This window comes from Giraffa tippelskirchi, chromosome 1, assembly GCF_054371585.1.
Source record: "Giraffa tippelskirchi isolate mGirTip1 chromosome 1, T2T-mGirTip1v1.2.pri, whole genome shotgun sequence".
Classification (NCBI taxonomy): Eukaryota; Metazoa; Chordata; class Mammalia; order Artiodactyla; family Giraffidae; genus Giraffa; species Giraffa tippelskirchi.
In genome coordinates, this window is record NC_137275.1 from 222,678,520 (window position 1) to 222,704,204 (window position 25,685).

Genomic DNA, 25,685 nt, shown 5'->3' on the forward strand with positions numbered 1-25,685 from the left:
AAAAGGCGGCCAACATACCTTTTTTTCTCCAACATACTTTTAAAATTCATTTTCATAAAATTGCAACATGAAGATACCCTTGAAACTGAAGAAGAGGTTGAGTCAATTTAAATCTAAGCTTCTTCACAGAATTCATGATGAAACCCAAACTACACCTCGAAGACTCTGTCACCTGATCCCTGGATCAGCTGATGTCTGCAGATTCTTTCATCACCTGCCTCTCTCTCTCTTTTTTGTGACATCCTGCACCACCACCACCTCTGCCCCCAAATTTTGGCTCCAGCTCTTATTAACAGTGTGGTCTTGGGAAGATAAGATGAAGAGGCGTAACTTCTCTGATTTTCAGTTTCCTCCTTAAAGTTCATGTGTAGGGTTGGTGTAAAAGTTAAATGAATAATTTTATACCTTGATTGTGGCAGTATCTTGATTACATGATTGGATATGTTTGTCATATTCATAGAACTGTTCACCTCAAAATGGTGAATTTTTCTGGATGTTAATTCTATCTCAATGAATTAGAAAACAAAATCAATTGTGTAACCCATGTGAAGTTCATAGCATTAATGTGAGTGAGTGCGTGAAAGTCACTCCATCGTGTCTGATGCTTTGTGACCCCATGAACTGTACAGTCCATGGAATCCTCCAGGCCAGAATACTGGAGTGGGTAGCCTTTCCCTTCTCCAGGGGATCTTCCCAACCCAGGGATCGAGCCTAGGTCTCCCACATTGCGGGTGGATTCTTAACCAGCTGAGCCACCAGGGAAGCCCCATAGCATTAATACATGACAGTTATTTCAAGTGATGTTATTTTCTGTCCTCACCCTGTTTCTTATTGCTTTCCCTGGAAGCCTTTGGCAATCTGAGGTGCTCCTCTGTAGACAACCAAAAGCGCCTTGCATGTATCTCAGATGCTGATAGAACAAGTATTGCAGCGTGTTTTGCATCATGTTCACCTTCCTCCTGGTCTGTGAGCTCCTCCTTGGATGCAAGGGGCAGTGCGTCGTTCACCCCCCGCCCCTTGTCATCTGGCCCGTGAGGGGCACCCAGTGAGTAATTCTGAACAAAGGTGAATGTAGAGAAAATGTGCTCAAGAGAGGACTGTGGGTCTCTGTTCTGGGCTTAGTACGTCTCACCTCTCTAGAGCTCTTCCTCATGAGCAGGACCTGTGCCATCTTTCCCGACATCATAGCTTGAAACCTGAAGCTACTTTAACTTCAGCTCAATACTGTTAAGAAACATCTGAGTGAAGAAATGCACAAATCAAAAAAAAAAAAAGCCTTCTAAGATAACAATGATGCTAAAAGACTTGGCCACTAAACTCAGCACATATTTTGTTTGGGATCCATTGCTACAAATTATGATTCTTGACAACTATGACTGGCTTCTACGTCTTTGCATTCTTTCCACGATATCAAACACGAAACTAGATCACGGTACATGCGCAAAAATAAAGCTGCTCAATTCTGCCATGCTTGGAAAAGTCCTTTCACTTACCACTTTATTGAGGCAGACAATGTACTAGATGCTAGAGATACAGAAAATTAATAAGACGGTTTCGACCTCAAGGGGCCCCAGTTGGGTAGGAGAACAAAATTCTTAAATGTAGAATTAAAATAAAATATGCACACATTTCAGCAGAAGGAATAAAGAAAAGCCTCTACATTTGTAAGAGCAGAGGAAAAGTTATTTTGGACAGGATTTAGCCCAAAAGATATTATATTAATAGTCCATCATTTGCCAAGTTGTATGACCCAGAATCATAGATCTGCACATGTAACCAAGATCAAATACATTCAGGAAACTCTGTGTATTTAATCCAGCTCTTGAGACCCATAATACACATCAGTCCAGTTAAGGCACTGAGAAGTCATGCAGTGAGGAAGTGTGGTTTATGTTGCTTAAGCCAGTGTTTCAGTATTAAGAGCTTTTGTTAAGTTTCTGTTTCATAACAAATAGCCCCCAAATCCCAGTGGTTTACAACCGCAAAAGGTTTATTTCTTGCTCGTGTTTCACGTTGGCTGGGCTTTGGCTCTGTGTCAGACGTCTTCTTCTCGGGTCGAAGCTGAAGGAGTTGCCTCGCTCAGGTATATACACCATTCTCATAACAGAGGGAAAAGGGTAAAAGCCAAACCAGGCAGCGTCTCCTAAAATGAAGCGTGCATTGTATTCCACTGGCCAGAGCAAGTCATATGGCCAAGTCCAATGTCAACTAAGTGAGGTGTATACAGCTCCTACAGGACAACACTGCCTGTTGCGTGGCAATGCATTAGTGTGTGTAATCCTCTCAGGGGAAGAGAATAATGGAGTCAGGCAATCCACCACAAAATAAACTTATTTTTGTACCAAGGCTTATTTTTTAAAAATGTAATTGCTGTATGATCCAGCAATTCCACTGTTAAGGTATATATTCAAAAGAACTGCGCACAGGTATTCAAATAAAAAGTTGAACATGTTGTTCACAGCAGCAATATTGATAAAAAGGCAGAGACACCCTAAGTATCCATCAACCCATGAATGGATAAACAAAATGTGGATATGGATATCCACACAGTAGAATAGTAACTCAGTCATAAAAGAATGAAGTACTGTTACATGCTACAACATGGATGAGTCTTGAAAACATTTTGCTACATGAATGATGCCAAACACACACACACACACACACACACACACATTATATGATTCCAATCATATGAAATATTCAGAGCAGGCAAATTCGTAGAGGCAGAAATGCGATTAGTAGTTACCAGGAACTGGAGGGAGTGAAGAACAGAGAGTACTGTTTAATGGATACAGAATTTCCACATGGGATGGTGAGAAAGTTCTGGAACTAGTAAGGGATGGTAGTTGCACAACATTGTGAATAGGCTGAATGCCGCTGAACTGTGCACTTTAAAATGCCTACAGCATTAAACGTTGTTATGTATATTTTATCACAATTTAAAAAACTAAGGTTCAAAGCAAACTGATTTGATAGTTCACATAAATTTAAATCAGTAAATATATATTGGGCATACACTACATAAGTAAGAGCACACACTAAGTAAGTGAAAACTGAATAATGAGCAAATTTAAAAGGATATGGATTCTACTTTCAGGGATCTTAACTGCAATTTAGTAGCTACTGCTGCTGCTGCTACATTGCTTCAGTCGTGTCCGACTCTGTGCGACCCCATAGACGGCAGCCCACCAGGCTCCCCCGTCCCTGGGATTCTCCAGGCAAGAACACTGGAGTGGGTTGCCATTTCCTTCTCCAGTGCATGACAGTGAAAAGTGAAAGTGAAGTCGCTCAGTTGTGTCCGACTCTTCTCGACCCCATGGACAGCAGTCCACCAGGCTCCTCCGTCCGTGGGATTTTCCAGGCAAGAGTACTGGAGTGGGGTGCCACTGCCCTCTCTGCAATTTAGTAGCAAATATGAACAATTGTGCACATAACAAAAGGTAGAATGTACCTAGAATACAGTGAAATGCATCGAAAGTACTATATTTGCAGTGCCAAAGGAGAGCTTAATTCTGCCTAAGATAAATTCTGACAGGTAAGAACAAAAGACAAAAATAAAAAAATAAAATAAAATAAAAATAAAAAATAAACAGGTACCTTGTTTAAAGAGAGTCAATATATTAATTTCCATGGGTGATTTAGGTTTTGGAACATCCTGATGCCTGATTTCTGTGCAATCAATGAGATCAACAAGGAATCAAGTGGGATGTGGTGGTTAAAGTAGATCAAATAGTCTCATTGATCACTGATCAGTCAGGATTTCTGCGCTGTACACTTGGCCACAAGTCCATAGGGTCGTAAAGAGCCAGACACGACTGAGCGACTAACACACACGCAATACAGCTAATACTCCATCAGCACATCCAGCTCTTTCTATACAGATCTGTGTATTGAGTCACCACTTTATTGCAGGTTTCCCCTGGTCAGAGGCAGCCCTTTTTATCATCATCTACACCTGGAATGTCGCAAGGCTTTCATAATCGTCTGTTCTAAAGGTATTTTGATCTTTTATGGTTCTGGATTCTTTTGAGAGTATGAGAATAGCTATGGAAATGGCACGCCTACGCACATCCACAAGTTGGCAAGTAATTTTAGGAAAATCACAGACTTTCAAAAGTCAACAGCAGAACCTATCAGCACATAGAAAGGGCTACAGAACCACTGGCTCCAATAGAAACCATGATTATGATATATGTTTCAGGTTGAGACACAATGTAGTACACACTGAAAGAGCACTGGCATTGAGTGGACATGGGCTCAGATTCCTGCTTGCTGACTACAAGATAGTTACTTAACTTCTGTGAGCCTCAATTTGTAAAACTGGAAAATGGATTGTGTTGAGGTTTCCACGATAGATTGATATAAAGGAATGAACTCTATACCTGGCATGTGAGAACTATCCAGGAAATCGTCTATTACATTATATCAACCCCTTTCGTTTTAGGTCAGATGCTTTCCATATGTATGTTAAGTGTTAAGTCACTCAGTCATGTCCGACTCTTTGTGACCCCATGGACTGCAGCTTGCCAGGCTCCTCTGTCCATGGAATTCTCCAGACAATATTACTGGAGTGGGTTGCCCTTTCCTTCTCCAGGGGATCTTCTCAACCAAGGGATCAAACTTGGGTCTCCCATATTGCAGGCAGATTTTTTACCATCTGAATTTTCTATATACTTTCCAAATAAATGTAGGATCGTGGCTCTGAGACAGGGGCATTTTCATTCCCATTTTGTGCAGATTCAGAACAGTTCTGTCGTGCCCAACTCTTTGCGACCCCATGGACTGTAGCACACCAGGCTTCCCTGTCCATCACCAACTCCCGGAGCTTGCTGAAACTCCTGTCCATTGAGTCGGTGATGTCATCCAACCATCTCATCCTCTGTCATCCCCTTCTCCTCCTGCCTTCAGTCTTTCCCAGCATCAGGATCTTTTCCAATGAGTCAGTTCTTCACATCAGGTGGCCAGAGTATTGGAGCTTCAGCATCAGTCTGACTAATTTTGCAGATTAGAAGACCAGAAGAAGCTCAGAGACTTAATTATCTAGTTCAGGGACTTATCACTATCACATTTGCTCTCGGATCCTCCCATTCTGGGCTTCTCTGGTGGCTCAGTGGTAAAGGATCCACCTGCCACTGCAGGAGACACAGGATAGATCCCTGGGTTGGGAAGATCCCCTAGAGGAGGAAATGGCAACCCACTCCGGTATTCTTACCGGGAAAATCCCATGAACCGAGGAGCCTGATGGGCTCCAGTTCATGGGGTCACAAAGAGTTGGACATGACTGAGCAACTGAGCGCGCATGCCTCCCTATTCTACTTGTGTTCTGATTCCGTCTTTAATTGGTATCTTCAATCTACTTCCTAAGAGGAACTCCACTTTTTTCTCACAAGGCAGAGAACACAGTGCTCCTTGGCTCATAAAGGAAAACCAATATTTGGACTCAAGCAGTTGGGTGGAAGTCAGCAATCCCATTTGTCATGAAGGCGCTGCTCTTTTGTTCAACAGGCTTTTACAGACAGAGCCGCGGGAAGGCGGAAATTTGGATCCCCATCAGTGCCTCCTAGACCCCGGCTAATCAACAAGAAGGCCCTTAGTCACGAGCCATTGCCTGCGACCCCGGGCTAATTCTTAATGAGGATTCAGCCCAAAGCTGCTGACTAGAGCCAGCGCTGGCAGAAATCGCTCAGCGTCCCCGCTGGGGTCACAAGGCCGCCGGGGGCGATGGGGCTTCATGAAAGAAAGACGGAATCACCTTCCTTCTCCTCTTCCTCTACCACTGCAGCTGCGCAGGGATTTAGTCCCCTTCTCCCCACACGGAGAATGTGCTGTGCTGACTCAAAGCTCCCTGAGAAAAGCTATCTTGGCACCCAGGCAGCCAGGAGCCAGAAGCTGGGGGCGGGGGGGGCTTGGGAAAGTGACTTTACCTCGGGAGGCCTCAGTTTCTTCATCTGTGTAATGGGGAGCATAAGCCCTGGCTCTCAGTTGGTGGGAGAGATAAACCGGCTCATGGATATAAGCACGATGGCTGAGAAGGTGTAACAGCTCAAAATAATGTTGATTTTAAACAGCCCCACACGCTCTGCTCCCCTTTTTCTCCTACTTGATGCAAGATGCTTTGAAAATCGTCTCTGCTCCGTTTATGATGCCAACGACCGAGGAGAGGGATCCTCCGTGCTCCTTCTACTCCTCGGGGCCCCCTCTCGCCCTCCCTCTCCTCCTGGCCTCAGCCTCTTCTTCACTTCCCCTGCTCCTCTTCTCCTCTCTTCTCTCCCCCTGCCCGTCCCCCTCCGCTATCCTTCCCCTGCTCTCGCCTCCCTTTCCTCCCACTCCGGTCTCCCTTCCTCTTTCTCTCCTTTCCCCCAGCCTCCTGGTCCTCCACCTTCTCCTCTGGTCACTGTTACACCAATCCTACACCAACTTTCAACTCAGCAAATAGATATTATATGAGTCCCAATGGCCACAGCACTATATTTAATATAATGAAACACAAAGTTGGCAAAATCCCTTCCTTAAAGAAACCTGTGATTAAATTTAATAAGAAAGGTAAAACCTAAACAAAATGAACATGCTGCAAGATGAAGTTTTAAAAAAAAAAAAATGCCATACAAGGGGTCTTAAAAGAGGCTTCTCGGAAGAGGTGGCATTTGGGAGAATAAAGGGGCGTGACTCTCGCCTGAAAGGTAGAACATGCAATGCGGCAGAAAAGGCACATGCCCTCTGAAGAATGCTCTCTGTGCAGGAAGGGAGGCTCCTGGCACAGAGGAGGCCTCAGGACATCGTCCTTTTAAGTTGAACTGGATCTGGCATGATATGGAACGAGAATCGAAAGAATTCAGAGAAAATGGAGCTCACTATGGGCTGGGTGATTCATTCACTGAATTATTCATCTATTATTTATAAATTCATTTAACACGTATCTTCCGTTTATGTACACTGTTTCTGTGCCAGATTCCATATATCATGCTAGAGACAGAGATGGCCCTTAGCAATGAGGAATTTATACTCCAGCTAGGGAGTCAGACTGATAACATTACGTGACAGATCCTAGGGAAGAAGGTGCCCAGGGTGTCCAACAACCTGAGCAGGTGCGGTAAGAGGAGCTTTCCGGGGAGAAGTGGAAGTCCGGGAACTGGAGAAATGATGTACAAAGGTGCAAAGTGATAAAAGCAACACCAAAAAAGATGCCTATAGTAAAATGTAAGACATTCCACAGGCCTGGAGTAAGGATACGGGTAGGTACTGGATGGTGGAATATGACAAAGCCAAGAAAACAGGCCAAAGTTTGATTCTCACCAGCCTGTCGCCCAGGTCTATGCCTTATACCCAGCTCAGAGACTGTGAAGGGTTTCAAGCAGAGAAGTGACAGTGTTTGATTTGGTGTTAGGACGAGCGCACGGGCTGCCTAGATGGCGATGGATCAGCAGACGTGATCAGAATCAAGACAGCTGGCTTGACCATCACTGCAATGACCCAGGGAAGAGAGAAACGGTGACGGGAGGAGGTGAGCCAAAACGAGGTAAAGAAGGAAGGATTCCTGAGGAGAGGATGGACATCGTGTTGGGCGTGGAAAGATGGACTGAACTCAGTGAACAAGGGAAGGGCCGTCAGTTAGGGCATGAACAGATTCTGAGGGCATCAGTGATAGGCGACAGAGACTGCTCTGGAAGGAGCTGAGCTTTCAAGAAGAGACAGAGAGAAAAAGAAGGGGAAAGGAGGAGGAGGAAGAAGGAGGGAAGGAAAAAGGAGAAGGCGGAAAGAAACAGTTTAAGGTCAGTAAGTGAAATGAGCCACTGGAACATAAATACCAGAAGGAGGCTCTCAAAACGCAGAAAGTCTGGGGGGGGGCCTCTCCGGAGGGCAGGGCGTAGGTGCCTGGACTCATCACCTTTCACCCCTCGGCCCCTCATTGCCTCGCCTCCCGCCTTCTCAAGATCTTGACTATACTCCTGTCCATTTTTGTCTTTCAGAGACAGAGTGGGCTAGCGACCTCTCTTTTTTTTTCCACTGAGAAAAATACTATGTTATTGAATCTAAGATGCCGAATACTGTAAAATATACCACTGTTTTGCATCCACTAAGAAAAAAATACTCTGCTAATTAAACTATGACACACCATCAGTTATAAGACACATTCTAATTTCAGAGATATTAAAATCTGAACTGTGGTGTTGGAGAAGACTCTTGAGAGTCCCTTGGACTGCAAGGATATCCAACCTGTCAATCCTAAAGGAGATCAGTCCTGAATATTCATTGGAAGGACTGATGCTGAAGCTGAAGCTCCAATACTTTGGCCACCTTGATGCAAAGAACTGATTCATTGGAAAAGACCTTGATGCTGGGCAAGATTGAAGGCAGGAGGAGAAGAGGATGACAGAGGATGAGATGGTTGGATGGCATCACCGACTTGATGGACATGAGTTTCAGCAAGCTCCAGGCGTTGGTGATGGACAAGGAAGCCTGGCGTGCTGCAGTCCATGGGGTCACAAAGAATCGGACATGACTGAGCGACTGAACTGAACTGAAAATCTGAAAAATCTTTTAACAGGTCAATGAAAAGTGATCAGGAGTAAAGTTTAAGAAACTGGCCCTGTTACCACAACTGTGAACTGGACCCACATTTGGGTCCATATACTCTCTTTCCCTTTACCCTGTATGAACTTGCAGGAGGTCTTATCTAAGGTAAACAATTCCAGTCATATAGAAGATCCTATTCACTCTTCCCTGCTCAACCATGACCCACCCCAGTGGAGCAAAACCCCTCTTGCTCACAGAATCAAGGTTTCCCTCTCTGGAGATAACTCCCCAACAACATATCAGAGTTTTGTTGCTTCTATATTAAAAAGAAGAAAAACTCACGGACTCCACGTCACCTTCTGCTACTGTACCATTTACTGTGAGATTCCTCTGGAGTGCTGGCTAAACCGCTGCCCTCACTTCCTCTCTTCTTATTTTCCCTTGGAGTCACTCTACTCAGGCTCCCACTTCCATGATTCCAGTGAAGCACTGTTGTCAGGGTCACCCATGACCTCCACGTTGCTAAACCCACTACTCTCTTCTCATCTTCATCTTCCCCATCCCATCAGCAGCAATTGACACGACTGACAATGACCTCTCTACCTGATTTCCAGGATACCACATTCTCTTGGCTCTCTTCCCATCATGGCCTCCACTCTGCTCCTCAGCCAGTTCTTAGCTTCCTTTCCTTGTTCCTCATTATGATGCCATTATCCCAACTCATAAATATTAAATTCCCCATGGCTCAATCACTGGGCTCCTTCTTTTCTCTGTCTATACTCTCTCTCAAGGTGATCTTATCCAATCTCACATCATTAGATATCATCCTATGCTAATTTACATCGCTGTCCTCGCCCCTGACTTTCCAAATGTCCACTCAACATAGACATAACAGACTTCTCAAACCTAGGTTCAAACCCAATTCCTCATGGCCCATCAAGACAGATCCCTTCCACGGTATTCACCAGAGCAGTAAGGGAATCCGATCACTGCAGCTGCTCAGGCAAAACTCTGGGAACATCCTCTGCTTCTCTTTCTCTCATAAGTGTTTCCTCAGTCCACTGCCAAAGAATGTCAGCACGCCTTGAATTAAAAGTATATCCATAATTCAGTCACTTCTTCCAACCCTCACAGTCACCATCAGTGGCCCAGGCTGTCATTCTTCCCTCACCTTAATAAACATGATGGCCTTCTAGCCGGGTTCCTTGGACGTGATCTTGCCCTCTACAAGTCTTTTCTACAGAACAGTCATAGTAATTCATGTAAAATGGAAGTCAGGTCCAGTTATTCCATTGTCCATATTTGCAATGGCTTCTCATTTCATTCAGAGTAAAATCTAAAGCCTGTTCCATGGTCTACAAATTTCTAGATGACCTATTCCCTCACTGTCTCTCTGACTGTAAAGAAAATATATTTCTCTGTTTACTTGTTTAGTGTCTGGTCCCCCAACACCCACACACTCATTGTAAACTCCAAAATGACTGAGATTTAGCTTATTCAGGGCTCTATATCCTGTTCTTAAAACAATGTCTGATGTATAGCTGACAGTCAATAACTATTACTAAATGAGTAAGTGAATGTGTGAACAAATACATTTCTGAATTATCCCTGGATTTCAGCAAAATATTTTTTCCGCATCCCTTTCCACGTCAGTGAGCTATGGAGGCAGAGGTCTGCTCTCTGTACATCCATCTCACCAGATGGATACGCGATTCAATTACACGACAATGTCGGTAAAACACTCAATGGGCTTCTTGGAGAGAGAATGATAAAAATGAGAAGTTATCGTTATGCCATTAGCATTATTACAAGTAGCTTGGTGGTTGCTGCTTTGACTACTAATAGCCTCTGTTCATTTCCATACTTTTTTTCTCATTTCGAGTCTCCGTCTCCAAACTTCCTTTTTTTTAATTTTCCTATTTCTCTCCACCTTTGCCCTGTTTTGTGAGCCTTTTATGAAACATCACAAAGTGAATGTCACTCGAGTGCCATTCGTATCATCCTTCATCTACCCTAATAAACCTGCAGGATCTGCCCCCAACCCTCATGCAGAGGCATCAGGAGGGGACCAGAGGAATACCCAGGCACCCATTTTAAGAAGGAGAAACTCTAAAGTCAGGCTGTTGGGGTAAAATTCCAGCTCAGTCGCTTATTAAGAAACCTCTCTTCAGTCCCAGCTTCCTCACCTACAAACTGGGCATGTTATTTATCTATGCCTCCCTTATAAATGCCATGAGCATTAAAAATGTAATAAATCCCATTATATAAAACAAGTACAAGTTAAATAAAAAGAGACACATAAATGTAAGTATAGTAAAAATAAACTAACATATCTCCTGCCACACAAGGACGTGCTTAATAAGCAGCATCTGTTATTTCTGGTTCTTCCACCCTCAAGCCCGTGCCGCTTCCCTTCAGGCTGGGCTGGACCACCTCTATGTCTCCATTTTATTCCTGTTTTCCTTTTGCAGAGGATGTCAAATACAGCACATTATTAAATAAAAGCTTATTAACTTCATATTTTATACACAGAAATGTTTACATATAAGTCATGTGTGTACAGCTGTATTGATTTTCACGAAGTAAACACATCCACATGTGGCCGTCGTGATCAAAACCCTGCCAAGACCTCCAGAAACCTCTCATCTCTTGCCAGCCACTCCCCTGTGCGTCCTCTGCAAAGGACTCCTAAAACAGTGCGTGTGTCTGACTGCTTCTGGCCGGTGGAAAGAGCAGTATCCTAACAGCATTTCCTCTTTCCTGTCCGGCTTCTTTAATTCACTGTTTCTTTTCTTAAATGTTTGTTTATTCGGGTCTTACTTGTGGCACATGGGATCTTTCGCTGTGGATTGTGGGCTTCTCTCTGGTTGTGGAACTAGGGCTTAGCTGGTCTGTGACACGTGGAATTTTAGTTCCCCGACCAGGGATGGAATCTGCGTCACCTGCAGATTCTTAACCACTGGACCACCAGGGAAGTCTGTGTCTCAGTCAATGTTACATTCATGAGAGTCTTCCATACTGCTGCATAGAATGGTAGTTACTTTAGGGACCCCTCTGGTGGTGCAGCGCTTAAGAATCTGTCTTCCAACGCATGGGACATGGGTTCAATCCCTGGTGGGGGAATTAAGGTCTCCGATGTCGTGGGGCAACTAAGCCCACGCGCTACAATTACTGAGCCCGCATTCCACAACTAGAGAAAGCCCAAACACCGCAATGGAGACCCAGAGCAGCTAAAAATAAAATACAAATGGCGGTTTATTCTTTCTCATTTCTGTACTGTAGCCCATCGTGTGACTGTATGACAAATTATCCATTTTCTTGTTGATGGGGATTTGGAGGCTATTTCCATTTAGGAGACTCTTTAGAACAAAACTCGTGAACATTCATGATTTTTGGTGAGCATATGTAATAATTCTCTTGGGCATAGTCCTAGGAGTTGTAACTATTGGGTCATGGGGTCAAGACATATTGAGTTCTTAGTGGAAGCTGCCAAGAAGAGCTTTCCAAAGTAATTTGGAAAATTTATTCTTCTGGAAGCAATGTGTGTACATACCCACTGTTCCACGTCATCACTCCTAGATATTGTCAGTTTTTCCCAACTGAGCCAGCTGATCGCTGTGTTATGACACTGAATTGTTTTAATTTACATTTTCTGAGGACAAGTAAAGTTATTCACTTTTTCAAATATCTGTTTGCCGTTTTGATATTCTTGTTTGTGAAGTGCCTGTTCATGCCTTTTCATCCCTCTTCTTGTTTTCCTGGATTGTCTGCCTTTTACTTACTGGTTTCAGAGTTGTTTATACACTTTGCTTCCTTGGTAGCTCAGTTGGTAAAATAATCTGCTTATAAGGCAGGAGGCCCAGGTTCGATCCTGGCATGTACACATTTTACACATCAGTTCTTGGTCAGATACATTTATCATCGATATTGCCTTCCACTCTGTAACTTGAATTTTCATTCTATGAATGGTATCTTATGACGAACAGAAATTAATTTTAAATATAGTCCAATTTATCAACCTTTTTCTTTCACTTGCTGCTTTCTGTATGCTACTGAATAAATAGCAGCCTACCTCTAAGTCAAGAGACACTCTTCTCTCTTACAGTGAGAAGCTTCTCTGTTTTACCCTCCACCAGGAGAGTATTTTTCTCCTTTCTATGACTCCTCTACCTAGACAGATAGAACGAATTACCTTTTTGTTTTCCCGAATCTCCATAACAATGTGCATTACTTTCACTGTCTCTATTATATTACACACTACCTTGAATCATATGTATTTTCCTGTCCATCAGCTCTATCTTATCCTCTCACTCCAGTCACTCAAATATCTAAATCCTTCATGTTCTTTTCACTAAATCCTGGTCACGATGCCTCCTAAGTAGCTCCAAAATTGGTCTATTTCACTCCATCCCAACTGCTACCTCCTAAATTTGTGGCATTTCGTCTTGAAGACTGTAGTAGTGCTTAACTAACTGGTCACCAACCTCTAATCTGCTCTTTTTAATTAACTGACCACACAATAGCCAGATCGATCTTCCAAAACATTAATCTCTTCCTGCTATTTTGTTTTTTAAAACTCTTTGATGGTTCTGCTACTCTCAAATTAACGGTCACTTCATTTAAGTGCTTAGTGACTGAACAATAAATAATGTAACCAATGGCAGATATGGGTTTTGGAGGACTGAGGCTTATACTACAGGTGCCTACTGAGGAAAAGAATTCCAAATTACATGTGAATGTGAATATTTAGAATGAGAAAAGTTGGGGACTTAGAAAGCCAGAGAGCCCTGGATCTTAAACTTCCTTAGCTTCAAGTTTCTAAATGTCCCTAAGATCTTAATAACTTCCTAGCAACATCTTGCTCATTCCGTCTAAATTTGCTCCAGATATAACTCACAGGTCCCTCTACCTCCTTCATGCACAGCAGGGTGGTCAGACACAGATCGGAGCCACACTTCCTGGATTCAAAGCCTGCTCCTCACGCCGCAAGCTCACAGTAGGCATCTTGGGAACTAACGTTGGAAATCTTGGCACACCCAAGGTTGGTCGGTCTTTCTTATTCATTTCTTATCAGGCGTGACCAAACCCACCTGTCTCCTCTTTTCTCTAATAAAGCTGCTGCCGCTGCTGCTAAGTCACATCAGTCGTGTCCGACTCTGTGCGATCCCATAGACGGCAGCCCACCAGGCTCCCCCGTCCCTGGGATTCTCCAGGCAAGAACACTGGAGTGGGTTGCCATTTCCTCCTCCAGTGCATGAAAGTGAAAAGTGAAAGTGAAGTCGCTCAGTCATGTCCAACTCTTCGCGACCCCATGGGCTGCAGCCTACCAGGCTCCTCCGTCCATGGGGTTTCCCAGGCAAGAGTACTGGAGTGGGGTGCCATTGCCTTCTCCGTCTCTAATAAAGCGGGATAGGATTATTCTTCATGTATTTGAGGTTTTGTTTTCTTGGCTTTTGTTTTAACACTAGACCATTCTCTTGACCTGAATTTCCCTGATGGATTTTCATTCACTGCTCCCAAGTGACACTATCAAGCTCATCCTGTACCGCTTTCCAACCATATTCTATAACAGGAGCATGAATCAAAGAGTTGCCAAGGAACCAGAATATAAAAGTCATATTAGGCTCTGCTTAGCTCAATCTGCCAATCTCAACTCAACTTTCCTCCCACTGACATTCAGAATCACCTTTATCATATACCGTTCTAGAAGGTCACATTCTTAGCTTGCTCAAAGTCAAAGTATATGCCATTTTTTTTCTGACTATAAAGTTAATACATGATCATTGTAGAAAAGTTAGAAAGGGAATTGGAAGCCTAAAATAAATCACCTCTAACCTAATCATCCAGAAGTAACCTCTTAACTGCTGCTGCTAAGTCACTTCAGTCGTGTCCGACTCTGTGCGACCCCACAGACGGCAGCCCACCAGGCTCCCCCATCCCTGGGATTCTCCAGGCAAGAACACTGGAGTGGGTTGCCATTTCCTTCTCCAATGCATGAAAGTGAAAAGTGAAAGTGAAGTCGCTCAGTCGTGTCCAACCCTTAGCGACCCCATGGACTGCAGCCCACCAGGCTCCTCTGTCCATAGGATTTTCCAGGCAAGAGTACTGTCGGCATAATTCCTTGTGATGTTATTTTTCCTTATCCTTTTACATTAAGTTCATACCATTTCTTCAATCAAAATCATCCATTTTTAATGAACATCATACCAAATCACTTTCACATATCTTGAAAATTCTTTACAAACAACATTTTAGCACCTGCCTAATATTATGTGGTATGGATGCTACATAATTCATTTAGTCTCCTCAGGTAGAAAATTGAGATCTTTACATTGTTTTTTTCTTTGCTATCATAAATTATGCTTTTTAAAACAGCACTATCTGTGCTTAAAAGTCTTATCATTTCCCCCCCTACAATCTCCCCTTCTCTTCATGATGAATTGACCAGGATAAAATGACTGTTTTAAAACATGTTTCCTTCAAGGTCTTGAGTATATATGGACCTTACATACAATAGATAATAAACAAATACAAATATATACTTCAACAAACTAATCCTTAGAATTATTGCAATTTCACTAGCAATGCCTGAGAGTGTTTGTCTTGCTGTATTCTAGCCAGCACTGAATGTTCTCATTTGCAAACTCTGCTAAAAGCACACACACCTACACAAACACATATATATGTATGAATGTACTAAAGACCACAAATGATTAACAAATAAGGAGAAAGAAGATTACACAGAACCCCAAATTCTATAAAATGCTCTATAGTTCTTTGAATTCAAATAACATCTGCCAAAATACATTGAGAATCAAACACAATAATGTGGGAAATTCAGACGCTATGATATGAAACTTTAATATATATTAGATCTGGAACATCTATAAATAACACTGTTTAGACATTTTCATCAAAATAATCAGATAAAGCTCACATTTCCATACTTTATCTCTGAAAACTAATTAATAACCATGAATTTAATGTCCCATATATGTTAAAATTTTTAAAAAGACATCATATCATAACTGTCTTAACTTCCGCATTTTTAGCATTCATTGGTTTCTCTCTGACTTTCATCTTCTTCCTTCTTCCTCCACATCTGGCCTCCTGATGCTCCCCGCCCTCCTCCCGCAGGCTGCCCCCCCCCCCCCGGGCTCCGCTCCATCACGCCCGCTGACATCCTACCTTGAAGGTGCAGTTTGCTCTCGGTGCTCTGCAGAAGGACGGAACTCACAGAGTCCAGATTGTCGTAGCTGTTACAGCCCAGGGGCCCAGTGCGCGTCTCTGTGACCTGGAGGGGACGGCGAGGGCGGCAGGTGTGAGACAGATGCCCTTGGCTGGGGCAGATCCCGCAGAGTCAGCCCCTAGCAGGGACGCAGCAGCAGGGAGAGTCTGACCGAGCCCGTGGCCACTCCCCGAGCCGCTGCCTGTGCCGAGGACCAGGGCTGACTGGCGCCACGCGGACAGGCTAGCAGGGCAATCGAGCGCAGACAGGAGGCAGAACGCCCAGGTTCTAGCCTTGGTTCTCAGGTCACCAAACCACTGTATTATGTGAACTAATAACAGGTGGAAACACTACAGTGTATTTCAAAAGCGTGGGCTCTGGAAATAGGAGGGTCAGTGTTAAATCCTGGCTGGGCCATTTATTTGCTGTGTGACCACAAGCAGGCACTTCTCTAAGCTCCTGAAACCTGAAGCTAATAAATCCTGCCCACGAAGGTTGTGAGACTAAACCTGATGGGCAGAAGTGCCTGACACATGGCATATGTTCGATAATAGACATCCCATTACCAAGAGCCTTTATAAATTGCAATGTGCATTATCGATGAGTAGTATGCATTGTCATTAGGCAAGAACAATAAAATTATTCCCATTTTCACAAAAAAAATTAGCAAAGAGCACAATCAGCTCCACTGCAGAATGAACGTCCCTGTCCTCCGGCGGGGTGTTTCTAAAATACTGTCTGAGAATAACTGAGGTGGTGGACAATAGGGCAAACAGCTATTCTAAAAGATAACCTTGAAATATGAATGGTTGAGTATGTAAAGTGGCTTCTTCATCTCTTCAGTCTTGACTTTTCATTATTTCACACACTCGTTGGTGGGCTTGTTTAGGGGTTGCATCCTGCTGCTGAGACTGACTGCTATAGAGAAGGAGGATTCTAGCAATGCCAGCTCTGCCTCTGTCCAGCAGTACAGCTTTGGGTCAGTAACTCCCCTTTATAAGCCTCAATTTCCCTATCTCTACAATATCCACCCTAACAGTAAAGGGATCATGTTTTTGAAGTGTTCAGCACTTAGGAAACAGTACATAAATGGAAGGTTATTAGGCTTTGCTTTTAAAAAGTAATATATTCTTTTTTGTGTATAGAATAATAGCATGGTTATTGTTGAAAGACATTCAAAACTACCAATTCATCTTGCTATAAAGATACTCAGGAAGAGGAAAACAACTGGCAAAACTTCCCCACCTGGTTCGGCGGCTCGTCTTAGCCAAAGCTGGCAGGGAGACCCATTCTAACCAGCTGGGTCTTGAAGTAGCCTCAAGAAATGGCTAGAAAAACCTGAGTCCCAGACTCAATGTCGAGGGTGGAGCTGTTGCAAGAATGGTTTCTTGAGTGGCCTCTGTCTAATTTCTCCGAGAAATTCCTCCGAAAGAGGCAGACTGCACTTCCAGGACGCACCAGAGAGGATTATCTCCCGACAGGGCTTCAATATCTCAATTCCGAATCCCATCCCGGGGGGAGGGAACCGTTTGGTGATAATGAAACGCAGGCCTTTGCTTCACTACTCCGACCCGATGGCTTCATAAAGCTCCAGATCTCTGTGCTGAGTTCCCTAACAACATAATCCCCCGATACAGGCGATTCTTCTCGGATAAGCTGGTTCTTTGTTTGTCGACCTGATTTATTTCCCTCCCTCCTCAGCAAGGCTCTCCCACCCACGTTTCTCCTCTTCCCTTGGTCAATTTCTGACTCATCTGCCTGACTCCTACCGACACTCCCCTGCCACCCCCAACCCTTCACACGCACACTATCCTGAGGGATACGTTTTAATGTCTTGACATCAGACTAACAACAACAACAACCTAAGATTAAGTCTGCATTTTAGTCAGAAGCAATCAGACTGAAGAATGAGAGGTAACGTGCAGGTATAACCTGGTTTAAGAGAACCTGAGATGCAGAAGAATCTTCACTGAAACCTTCCAAAGAACTAATCCTTTTTATCAAAAATGCCCTCCTTCATTCTCTTTATAAAGGTAGTCCTTGAATTTCTTATATTGAAAGTGGAGTATTTAAGTACCTATGCTCTAAGGCAGTGAGCTGAAACTTTACAACTGCTCTTTCCAATAAGGCTATTTAAATTTAAATAAATTAAAAAAAAAAACCTTTACAAATAAAGTTTGTAAGTAGCCACATGTCATGAGCTCCATAACCCCATATGTCTAGTGGCTCCTGTCTTGGCCAGCACACATTCAGCTTTTCCATCATCTTGGAAGGGTCTACTGGACAGCACTGGGTAGGTGAGCATGGGTCAGCACATGACAGGCTGGTTGTTTTTACAAATAAACTTTTACTGGAACATGGTTATGATCTTTTTTTTTTTTATACACTGTCTATGGCTGATTTTGTTCTACAGCAGCATAGGTGAGCTGTAGCAATAGGGGTCATATGACCTGCAAATCTTGAAATATTTATTATTGGCTCTTGACAAAAAATAGTCCTGACCCTGGTCTAGAGAGTAGAGTTCTAATCCCTGTTACTGAACTGGCTAGGTGTATAACCCTGAGCAAAAGTCTTTAACTTTTGGACCTCAGTGTTCACATCTGTAAAATGGGGAGAGGGAGATGAAAAACACAGGTGTTAACCAATTACTGCCCTAGGCATAATCTGACTTCTGTGAACTCTATGACCTTGTGAAAATGAATTACCCATTTTCTGTAGCCTCAGTTTCTTCACCTACAAAGGAAGCCTGGAAATCATTTACCTAGAACTTGAAGAGTGAAAGAGAGTACTATGGATAATTATGCCCCATAACCACAGCCAGGACTGCCCAAGAAAATCAGTACATGTGGTCTTAATGACAATGCTCAGGGTATTATAGGGCATTGGACAACGTCGGTCAGAGTGGCTGGCCAGGGGCACTGTCAGCTCCATAGGAAGCAAGGAAGCGAGGAATTCCATCTGCCCCTCGACTCTCAGCCACTTCAGCGCAGTGCTGCTGCCTTACGAACCTGCCACCCCCAAGCTGTACCTTGATTGCTCCAGTTGATATCTGGATCTCATGGAGCCTCCTCATGGTGCCATCACGGTCAACAAAGTAGGATGATGCGAGCTGGTGCAGAGCTTCAACACTCTGAGTGGCATTCCCTGACTTTCTGTCCAGGCGACTTTTGTCCATGTACATGGTCAAGGCCTCCTCCCCTGCGTGGAAAAGGAAAGAAGCTCAGGCAGGCTGTTGAACTCTGTGAGGGGTAGAAAGGCTTCAGGGCTTCGCAGCAGAAAATAGCTTTGGGCCTCTAATTTTGCCCAGATTTCCTTCTGCCTCTGAAAATCAAGAGCACAGTGAAAGCAAGACAGTCCAGAGGCGGCTGTAAGTACAGAGCTTCAACAGGAGGAGAATCATGAAAACAAACTGAGATGACCCCTTCCGGTCCCTTTCTCCCCCTGTTTCCTCCTTCTCACCCAGCTCCTCTTGGTCCTCCTCTCATTTCTCCCCTCTCCTCTTCCCTCCTTGCTTCCTCCTCTCCTTCCTCTCTTTCTCCTTCTGCTACCCCTTCCCAGACAGATGGATGGACAGAGGGAGAGAGAGAGAGAGAGAAGACATAGTTTAGACACAGATACAGATAAACAAATAGGAATAACTGTGTCTGTGGAGAGAGGAAAAGCTAAACTGTCAGTCCTGTGAGATCAGATACTGTCTATATTATTGTTGTTGTTGTTTAATTGCTAAGTCGTGCCTGCCTCTTTTGCAACCTCATAGACTGCAGCCTTCCAGGCTCCTCTGTCCACAAGATTCTCCAGGAAAGAATACTCAAGTGGGTTGCCATTTCCTTCGCCAGGGGATCTTCCCGACTCAGGGATCGAACCTCGGTCTCCTACATTGCGGATGGACTTTTCACCCCTAAGCCACTGGGGAAGCCCACTGTCTATATTAGTCACTGCTTTAGGAGACTGGGGTCGATCCTTGGGTTGGAAAGATCCCCCAAAGGAGGAAATGGCTACCCACTCCAGTATTCTTGCCTGGAGAATTCCATAGACAGAGGGTTTGCAAAGAGATGGACACAACTGAGGGACTGAGCATGTGTGTAACACAATCCTTTGTACAAAGTCTGGTGCTTGGCATATATTAATAGTCAACAGTTAATCCATCCACTTTTTTCATTTATTCAATAAATATTTCTTAGGCTGCATTTTGGATGACAAGAAAGTTAGGCACAGGGTAGAAGAGATAGAGATAGAAAACCTTACGTAATTTACTTCATGAAATTTTCCTTAGAAATAAATGCATTAGAACTTCAGAAGGGAAGCTCCACCTAAACAGATCTGATGCTTGCACCTCTGGTTTCACTTTCAACTAACTGTGAACTTGGGGACATTTCTTAACCTCTCTGTTTCTCAGTTTATTCATGAATAAGAGTAGAAGAAGAATAGCATCTATTCCATGGAGTAATTAAGAAGAATAAATTAATTAATACACACAAAGTCCTTACATTAGTATCTGTTTGTTGTAGCAACCAAAAATCATTTGGAATAGTAGCAGAACATCTGATTCTAGAACTAGACTGCCTGGCCTTGAACTAGCTACAGGGGTAAGTTACCTGCTCCCTTTACATTGCAGGTTTTCATGTGTAATATTGGGAATACTAACTGTATTTACCTCCTAGGTTGTCATAGGGTTAAATCTGTTAATGACATAAAGTACCTGAGCTCTGCCTGGCACAGAATCAGTTCCACCATTGTTCAATACTGCAAATTATCAATCATATAAGACTTATCCTCACTTTTAGCCAACCCAATACAATAGGGTCGTCAGAGAGAAACGTTACCAATAACTTTCTGAGGACAAAAGCCTGATATCTAAGATAACTGAAATTTCTTTAGAATGCTGATGATTTTTTGAGTTAAAGGGAAGGTAAAAAAAAAAACCACAGAAAACAATTACTTTTGGAAGAACAGTGGTTATCCTAGGACGCAGACGCGGTCCTGACACAAGGTTAATCCCTCTGCCTTGGCCCCACCACGACTGCTTTTAGAATGTGCTTTCCTTGTGGTTCTAAGCTCTCCCTGTGGAGCCTCCAGTCGGTCTTTCAGCCAAACCATCCCTTCTGCCTCCATGCTTTATTCTTGCCAATTTTCCTCCCGGGCTTTCCTCAGACTCCATTTGTATTTATTTTTTTCTGCTTGGAATGCCATTCTTTCCTTCCTCTACATGTCTGGCTACTGAAATCCTGTCCAGCTTTTTGAGCCCAATTCCAGTGCTGCCTCCTCTTACTGCCCTGCGTTCTTGGCCTGGCGTCTCCTGTACACGCTTCAGAACCTGCTCGGTTATCACCTTCCTGGTGGGGTTTTCCCGGCCACACCCTCCGCCCCAAGACAGCTGTCATCAGCTCGCTTTCTCGCTCTCCAGGGTGTCCGTTCTGTTTAGCTCGCGTGAATGCACTGGTATTCTGTGTGTTCTGAGCACTCCGGCAGGCGATGGGTGACAAGTGAATAAGATAGTGCCCCCATCCTTAGAGTCACCCAGTGAATACATGCGTGGCTGTCCAGTATAGGAGCCACTGGCCAACTGTGGCTGGTGAGCATCTGAGATCCGGTTGTTCCAAACTGAGATGCACTGTGCCTATAAACCACACAGTGGAATTCCAAGAACTGGACAATGTAAAAAAAAAAAAAAGCAAACTAAAATATCTCATTAATAACAAATGCTGGAAAGGGTGTGGAGAAAATGGAACCTTCCTACACTGTTGGTGGGAATGTAATTGGTGCAGCCATTATGGAAAATGGTATGGAAGACCCTTAAAAAACTAAAAATATGATCCAGCAATCCCACTCCTGGGCACATATCCAGAGGAATCTCTAATTTGGAAAGATCCATGTACCCTGTGTTCATAGCAGCACTATTCACAATAGCCAAGGCATGGAAACAACTCAATACTTATCAATAGATGCTTGATTTATGAAGATTTGTGACATATATGCAATGGAATATTACTCAGCCATAAAAAAGAATGAAACACTGCCACTTACAGCAACATGGATGGACCTAGAGATGATTATACTAAGTGAAATAAGACAGAGAAAGACAAATGTCACATGATATCACTTATATGCAGGTTCTAAAAATTGATACAAATGAACTTATTTACAAAACAGATTCACAGACACAGAAAACAAACTTAGAGTTACCAAAGGGAAGAGGGTAGAATGGATAAATTAGGAGTATGAGATTAACAGATGCAACTTACTATACATAAAAGATAAGCAACAAGGATTTACTATATAATGCAGGGAACAATATTCAGTATCATGTAATAACTTATAATGGAAAAGAATCTGAAAAAAATATATACAAAACTGAATCACTCTGCTGTACATCTAAAAGTAACACAATATTGTAAGTAGACTACTTCAATTACAAAATAAAAACAGAATAACAGGATAAAAGAAATAAAAATACCAATAATAGTTTTTCATTACATGTTGAAATAATATTCTCGATATATTATGTGAGATAAAATATATGGTTAAATTGATTCTCCCCTTTTTCTTTTCACTTTAAAAGATGTGGTTGGAAGGTTGTAAATGGCATGTGTGACTCACACTAGCAGCTCAGGTCATATTTCGATTGGACAACACTGGTCTAGGGGGACCAACCCACACAGGAATCACTCCACATCTGCCAGATGAGGAGTGAAGGCAGCGATGCGCGGGGCGGAATGCAGCCTGGAAGGGGGGTGCCTGCGTCCCTGTGGGTGTTGTGGGACCCAAGCCACTGATGATCTGATCTCTCCCAGCTGCATCTGTTGTCACTCTAGCTATGCTCGGTCCTACACAAATGTGTCCTTTTTCTCTCATGGTTGGGGCTCTGCTTTCCTCCTGGCTGACTTCTACCCATTGCTCAGGTGGCACCAAACACACCACCTCTGGGAAGCCTTCCGTGAGTCACCAACTGTTTACTTAGGCTGAAGCAAGAATGCTAACCACATGCTTCCATGCATGGTCTCCTTTTATTTCTGCAGGGTGTTACCGGCTACATTTCCTGGTGACTGCTTGTTGAACAGCCTGTCTGTTTTTACCAGAGAAGAAGCTCTGTGAAGTCAGTGAGGATGGAAGAGCCTTTCATCACTTCACTGTTGCCTCCCACAATCTGGGCATATATTCTGTGCTTAACAAATGGTCAGCATACGTGGGGATGAAGGGATAAATACGGAAGCGGTCCAGCCCCACAGAGTTTGTTGAGTGACCCATCTGCCTTAACTACTAGACTGACATCTTCCAGTGAGACGATTCATCATCATTAAAATTAATCTCTGGGTTCCACATGCCTAGATTTAAGCTGAGTTCAGGATAAGAAACTCATATCTGCACCTTCCCATGAAGCCTTTGACAGTTATACAAGAGAACATGATCGTCCATCCTTTGGATCTGCAGCAACATGAACAGACTTGGCTTAAAGATGACTTTATATTCAACAATTAGATGTTGAGTTCCAGAGGGTGAGTAGTGGCCTGAGGCAAGAAGGACTCCATCTGATTCTTCTTTGTAATGTTCCCAATGCTTCTCCCAGGTCAAAGGAAGAGCCAAAGTTCAGTTACCATTTGATGGGTAAATGGATGGGTCGATGGGGAGACAGATGCTTAAATGGATAGATGAGCAGATAGATGAGTGGAGAGGTAAATGATTAAATAAGTGAATACAAGCTAGAAGTTAGAGCCAGGAGGCAGAGGAAATAAATATTACAAGTGTCAGCTCAGGCTCTCTAAGGGGCCTGTGAAAGAGAAGGAGAAATAGCCCAGGTCCCTCAGGACTGAGAACTGGAAGAAGCAAACCTTAGATCAAGAGGGGTTAATGGGCTTCTTGCTGCATTATTAAGACTTAATTTCTTGTTTATTAAGAGAACATTCTGTTTAGAGTTGCTTTCCCATTTGGGCATTCCTGCAAATTGCCTCTTCACCCCTCATAGACCTTTCCGCAGTCTTTCTGTCCTCTGGGGGCTTTGTCTTACTCTCTGCAGCACTTCTTTCGGGGGGAACAAAGTGGGACACGCAGAGGATGGGCGATGAGGGGGGAAATCCATCATCTTACCTTCTGGGTCACTAGGGGACACTGTTCCCAGAAAAGGGAAGGGCATGCCTGGACTTCAGGTCTCTGGGGTATCCCTCAGCCTCTCCTTCTGGAAAGCCTTTCCTCAGCTTCTCCCCAGAGACTTAGTTCACAGCCTTCCTCTTAGCCAAGGGGAGCTCTCCCAAAATACAGGGTGGGTAATGAGTATACACACACACAAATTTACACAAGCACAAAATCATAAGCTCTCACACATTCAACAGACATTCCTGCAATATGCATACATTCACATATATGTGAAAGCTCACATATACACATATACGTGTATACTGCAACCATATTCATGGGTTCAAGTCATATGCATGTGTGCAATGCATGTATATGTATGTCCATATATAGATTAACTTTCACGAAAGTATTAGCAGGCATCTGTGCAAGTGGGCATGCACGCCCGCGCACGTGTACAAGCTTAGTTGTATACATCCCACAGCCACCCAGCCTGCAAGGTGTTTCCTCTGGTCTAAAATATAATCTTCAGAGGAACCAAGGGGAATGACCATCCCTATATTAATTGTGTCATTCCAGACCCCAATTTTTTCACTTCATCACTGTCCATAAAAGGCACTCACATCAAGTATCTTATGAGTTTAACAGATGTCACCCCAAAAGTGAGGATCCCAGGGAAATGGCTTAGGTGTCAGCCCTCCCGCCGACTTGCACCTCCTCCTTCTCACTCCCTCTCCTTCCTCATCTCTAAATGCATCTACTTGTCCTGTAAGTGACAGTTTAAGGAACATCTTTTGTTGTTTGAGTATGCCCTCAGGAACTCACCTGACACCTCAAACAGCTCATCAAAGCATTTCTTCTAAATGAATATGGTGTTCTCCTTAGGAAAAATTATAGTGAATACAATTCTCTGCACTTCCTTACGTTTATATGGAAAAACGGAGACCCAGACAAAAAAGTGAATTTCTCCACGTCTGCCATTCATCTAGTGAGTGGGAGGAAGGGGCTGTAGTCCCAAGTCCCCAGTGTTTGAGTCTCACTAAACAATAACAATCTGTGCTGCGCTTGGCTACTCAGTCCTGTCTGACTCTTTGTGACCCCATGGGCCGCAGCCCACCAGGCTCCTCTGTCTGTGTAATCCTCCCAGCAAGAATACTGGAGTGGGTGGCCATGCCCTCCTGGTTGGATCTTTCCAACCCAGGGATGGAACCCACATCTCCTGCATCCCCTGCGTCGGTAGGTGGGTTCCTTACTGCTGAGCCATCAGGAAAGTCCCCAGACGATAACAATAATGATTGCAAGAACAACGGCAATGATTTGTTAGGTGCCAAACACCGAAATAAGCACTGTCAATGCATCATTTTCTATAATCTTCAAAGTATGCATGAATACTAGTATTATTTCTATTTACACAAGAGGAAACCAAGGCTGAGAGTATCGAGTAAACTGTCAAGGTGACACAAAACTCATGAGAAACAGGCAATCAAACGCCAGAATCCACCCTTCTAGACCCTACGACCTACGGCTCCCTTCTCTGCCGTCACATGAGGAGGCTCTTAAGAAAGACTTTTCCATGAATGAATGAATGAATGAAGTGATGATGTGAGAAGGACCTCACACGGCTGCTGGTGCTGTGTCCATCAACAGTAAATCCTCCTGCCTCCCCACTCCCCGCTCCTCCAGCTGAGAATGGAGGAAACATTTAGGGCTTGCTGTCCAATACTGGAACTCAATCCAGTGCTCTGCATATTTTAAAATGTGCTGTAAAAACAGGAGAGGAACAAGGCTCTGTGAATAATTCACCACCTCGCCTTGGAGAAATTAAAAATATATTTCACTGCAAAAGAAAAGTCGTTGTTATTTGGGACTTCCGGGG

At 43.6% G+C, this 25,685-nt stretch overlaps 1 protein-coding gene and 1 long non-coding RNA gene across 7 annotated transcripts in view; one reads left to right on the forward strand and one right to left on the reverse strand.

The window, feature by feature from the left end:
- The window catches only part of BRINP1 (BMP/retinoic acid inducible neural specific 1), a 526,454-nt gene that overhangs the window by 43,365 nt on the left and 457,404 nt on the right, over positions 1 to 25,685 (reverse strand). For 5 of the 6 annotated variants that reach the window (XM_081576124.1, XM_081576137.1, XM_081576125.1 and 2 more), the window contains 2 exons: positions 18,771 to 18,940; positions 15,703 to 15,808 (listed from right to left, as the gene is read on the reverse strand). In XM_081576124.1, coding sequence (XP_081432250.1) covers positions 15,703 to 15,808; positions 18,771 to 18,940 — 276 coding nt within the window. Of the gene's footprint in view, positions 1 to 15,702; positions 15,809 to 18,770; positions 18,941 to 20,229; positions 20,287 to 25,685 lie in introns of those variants that run through there. The other variant, XM_081576139.1, reaches the window with a different exon arrangement.
- LOC145540985 (uncharacterized) lies at positions 20,263 to 25,659 on the forward strand. The gene is made up of 2 exons (XR_014078681.1): positions 20,263 to 20,328; positions 22,759 to 25,659. It is a non-coding gene; the product is annotated as an uncharacterized LOC145540985 (long non-coding RNA).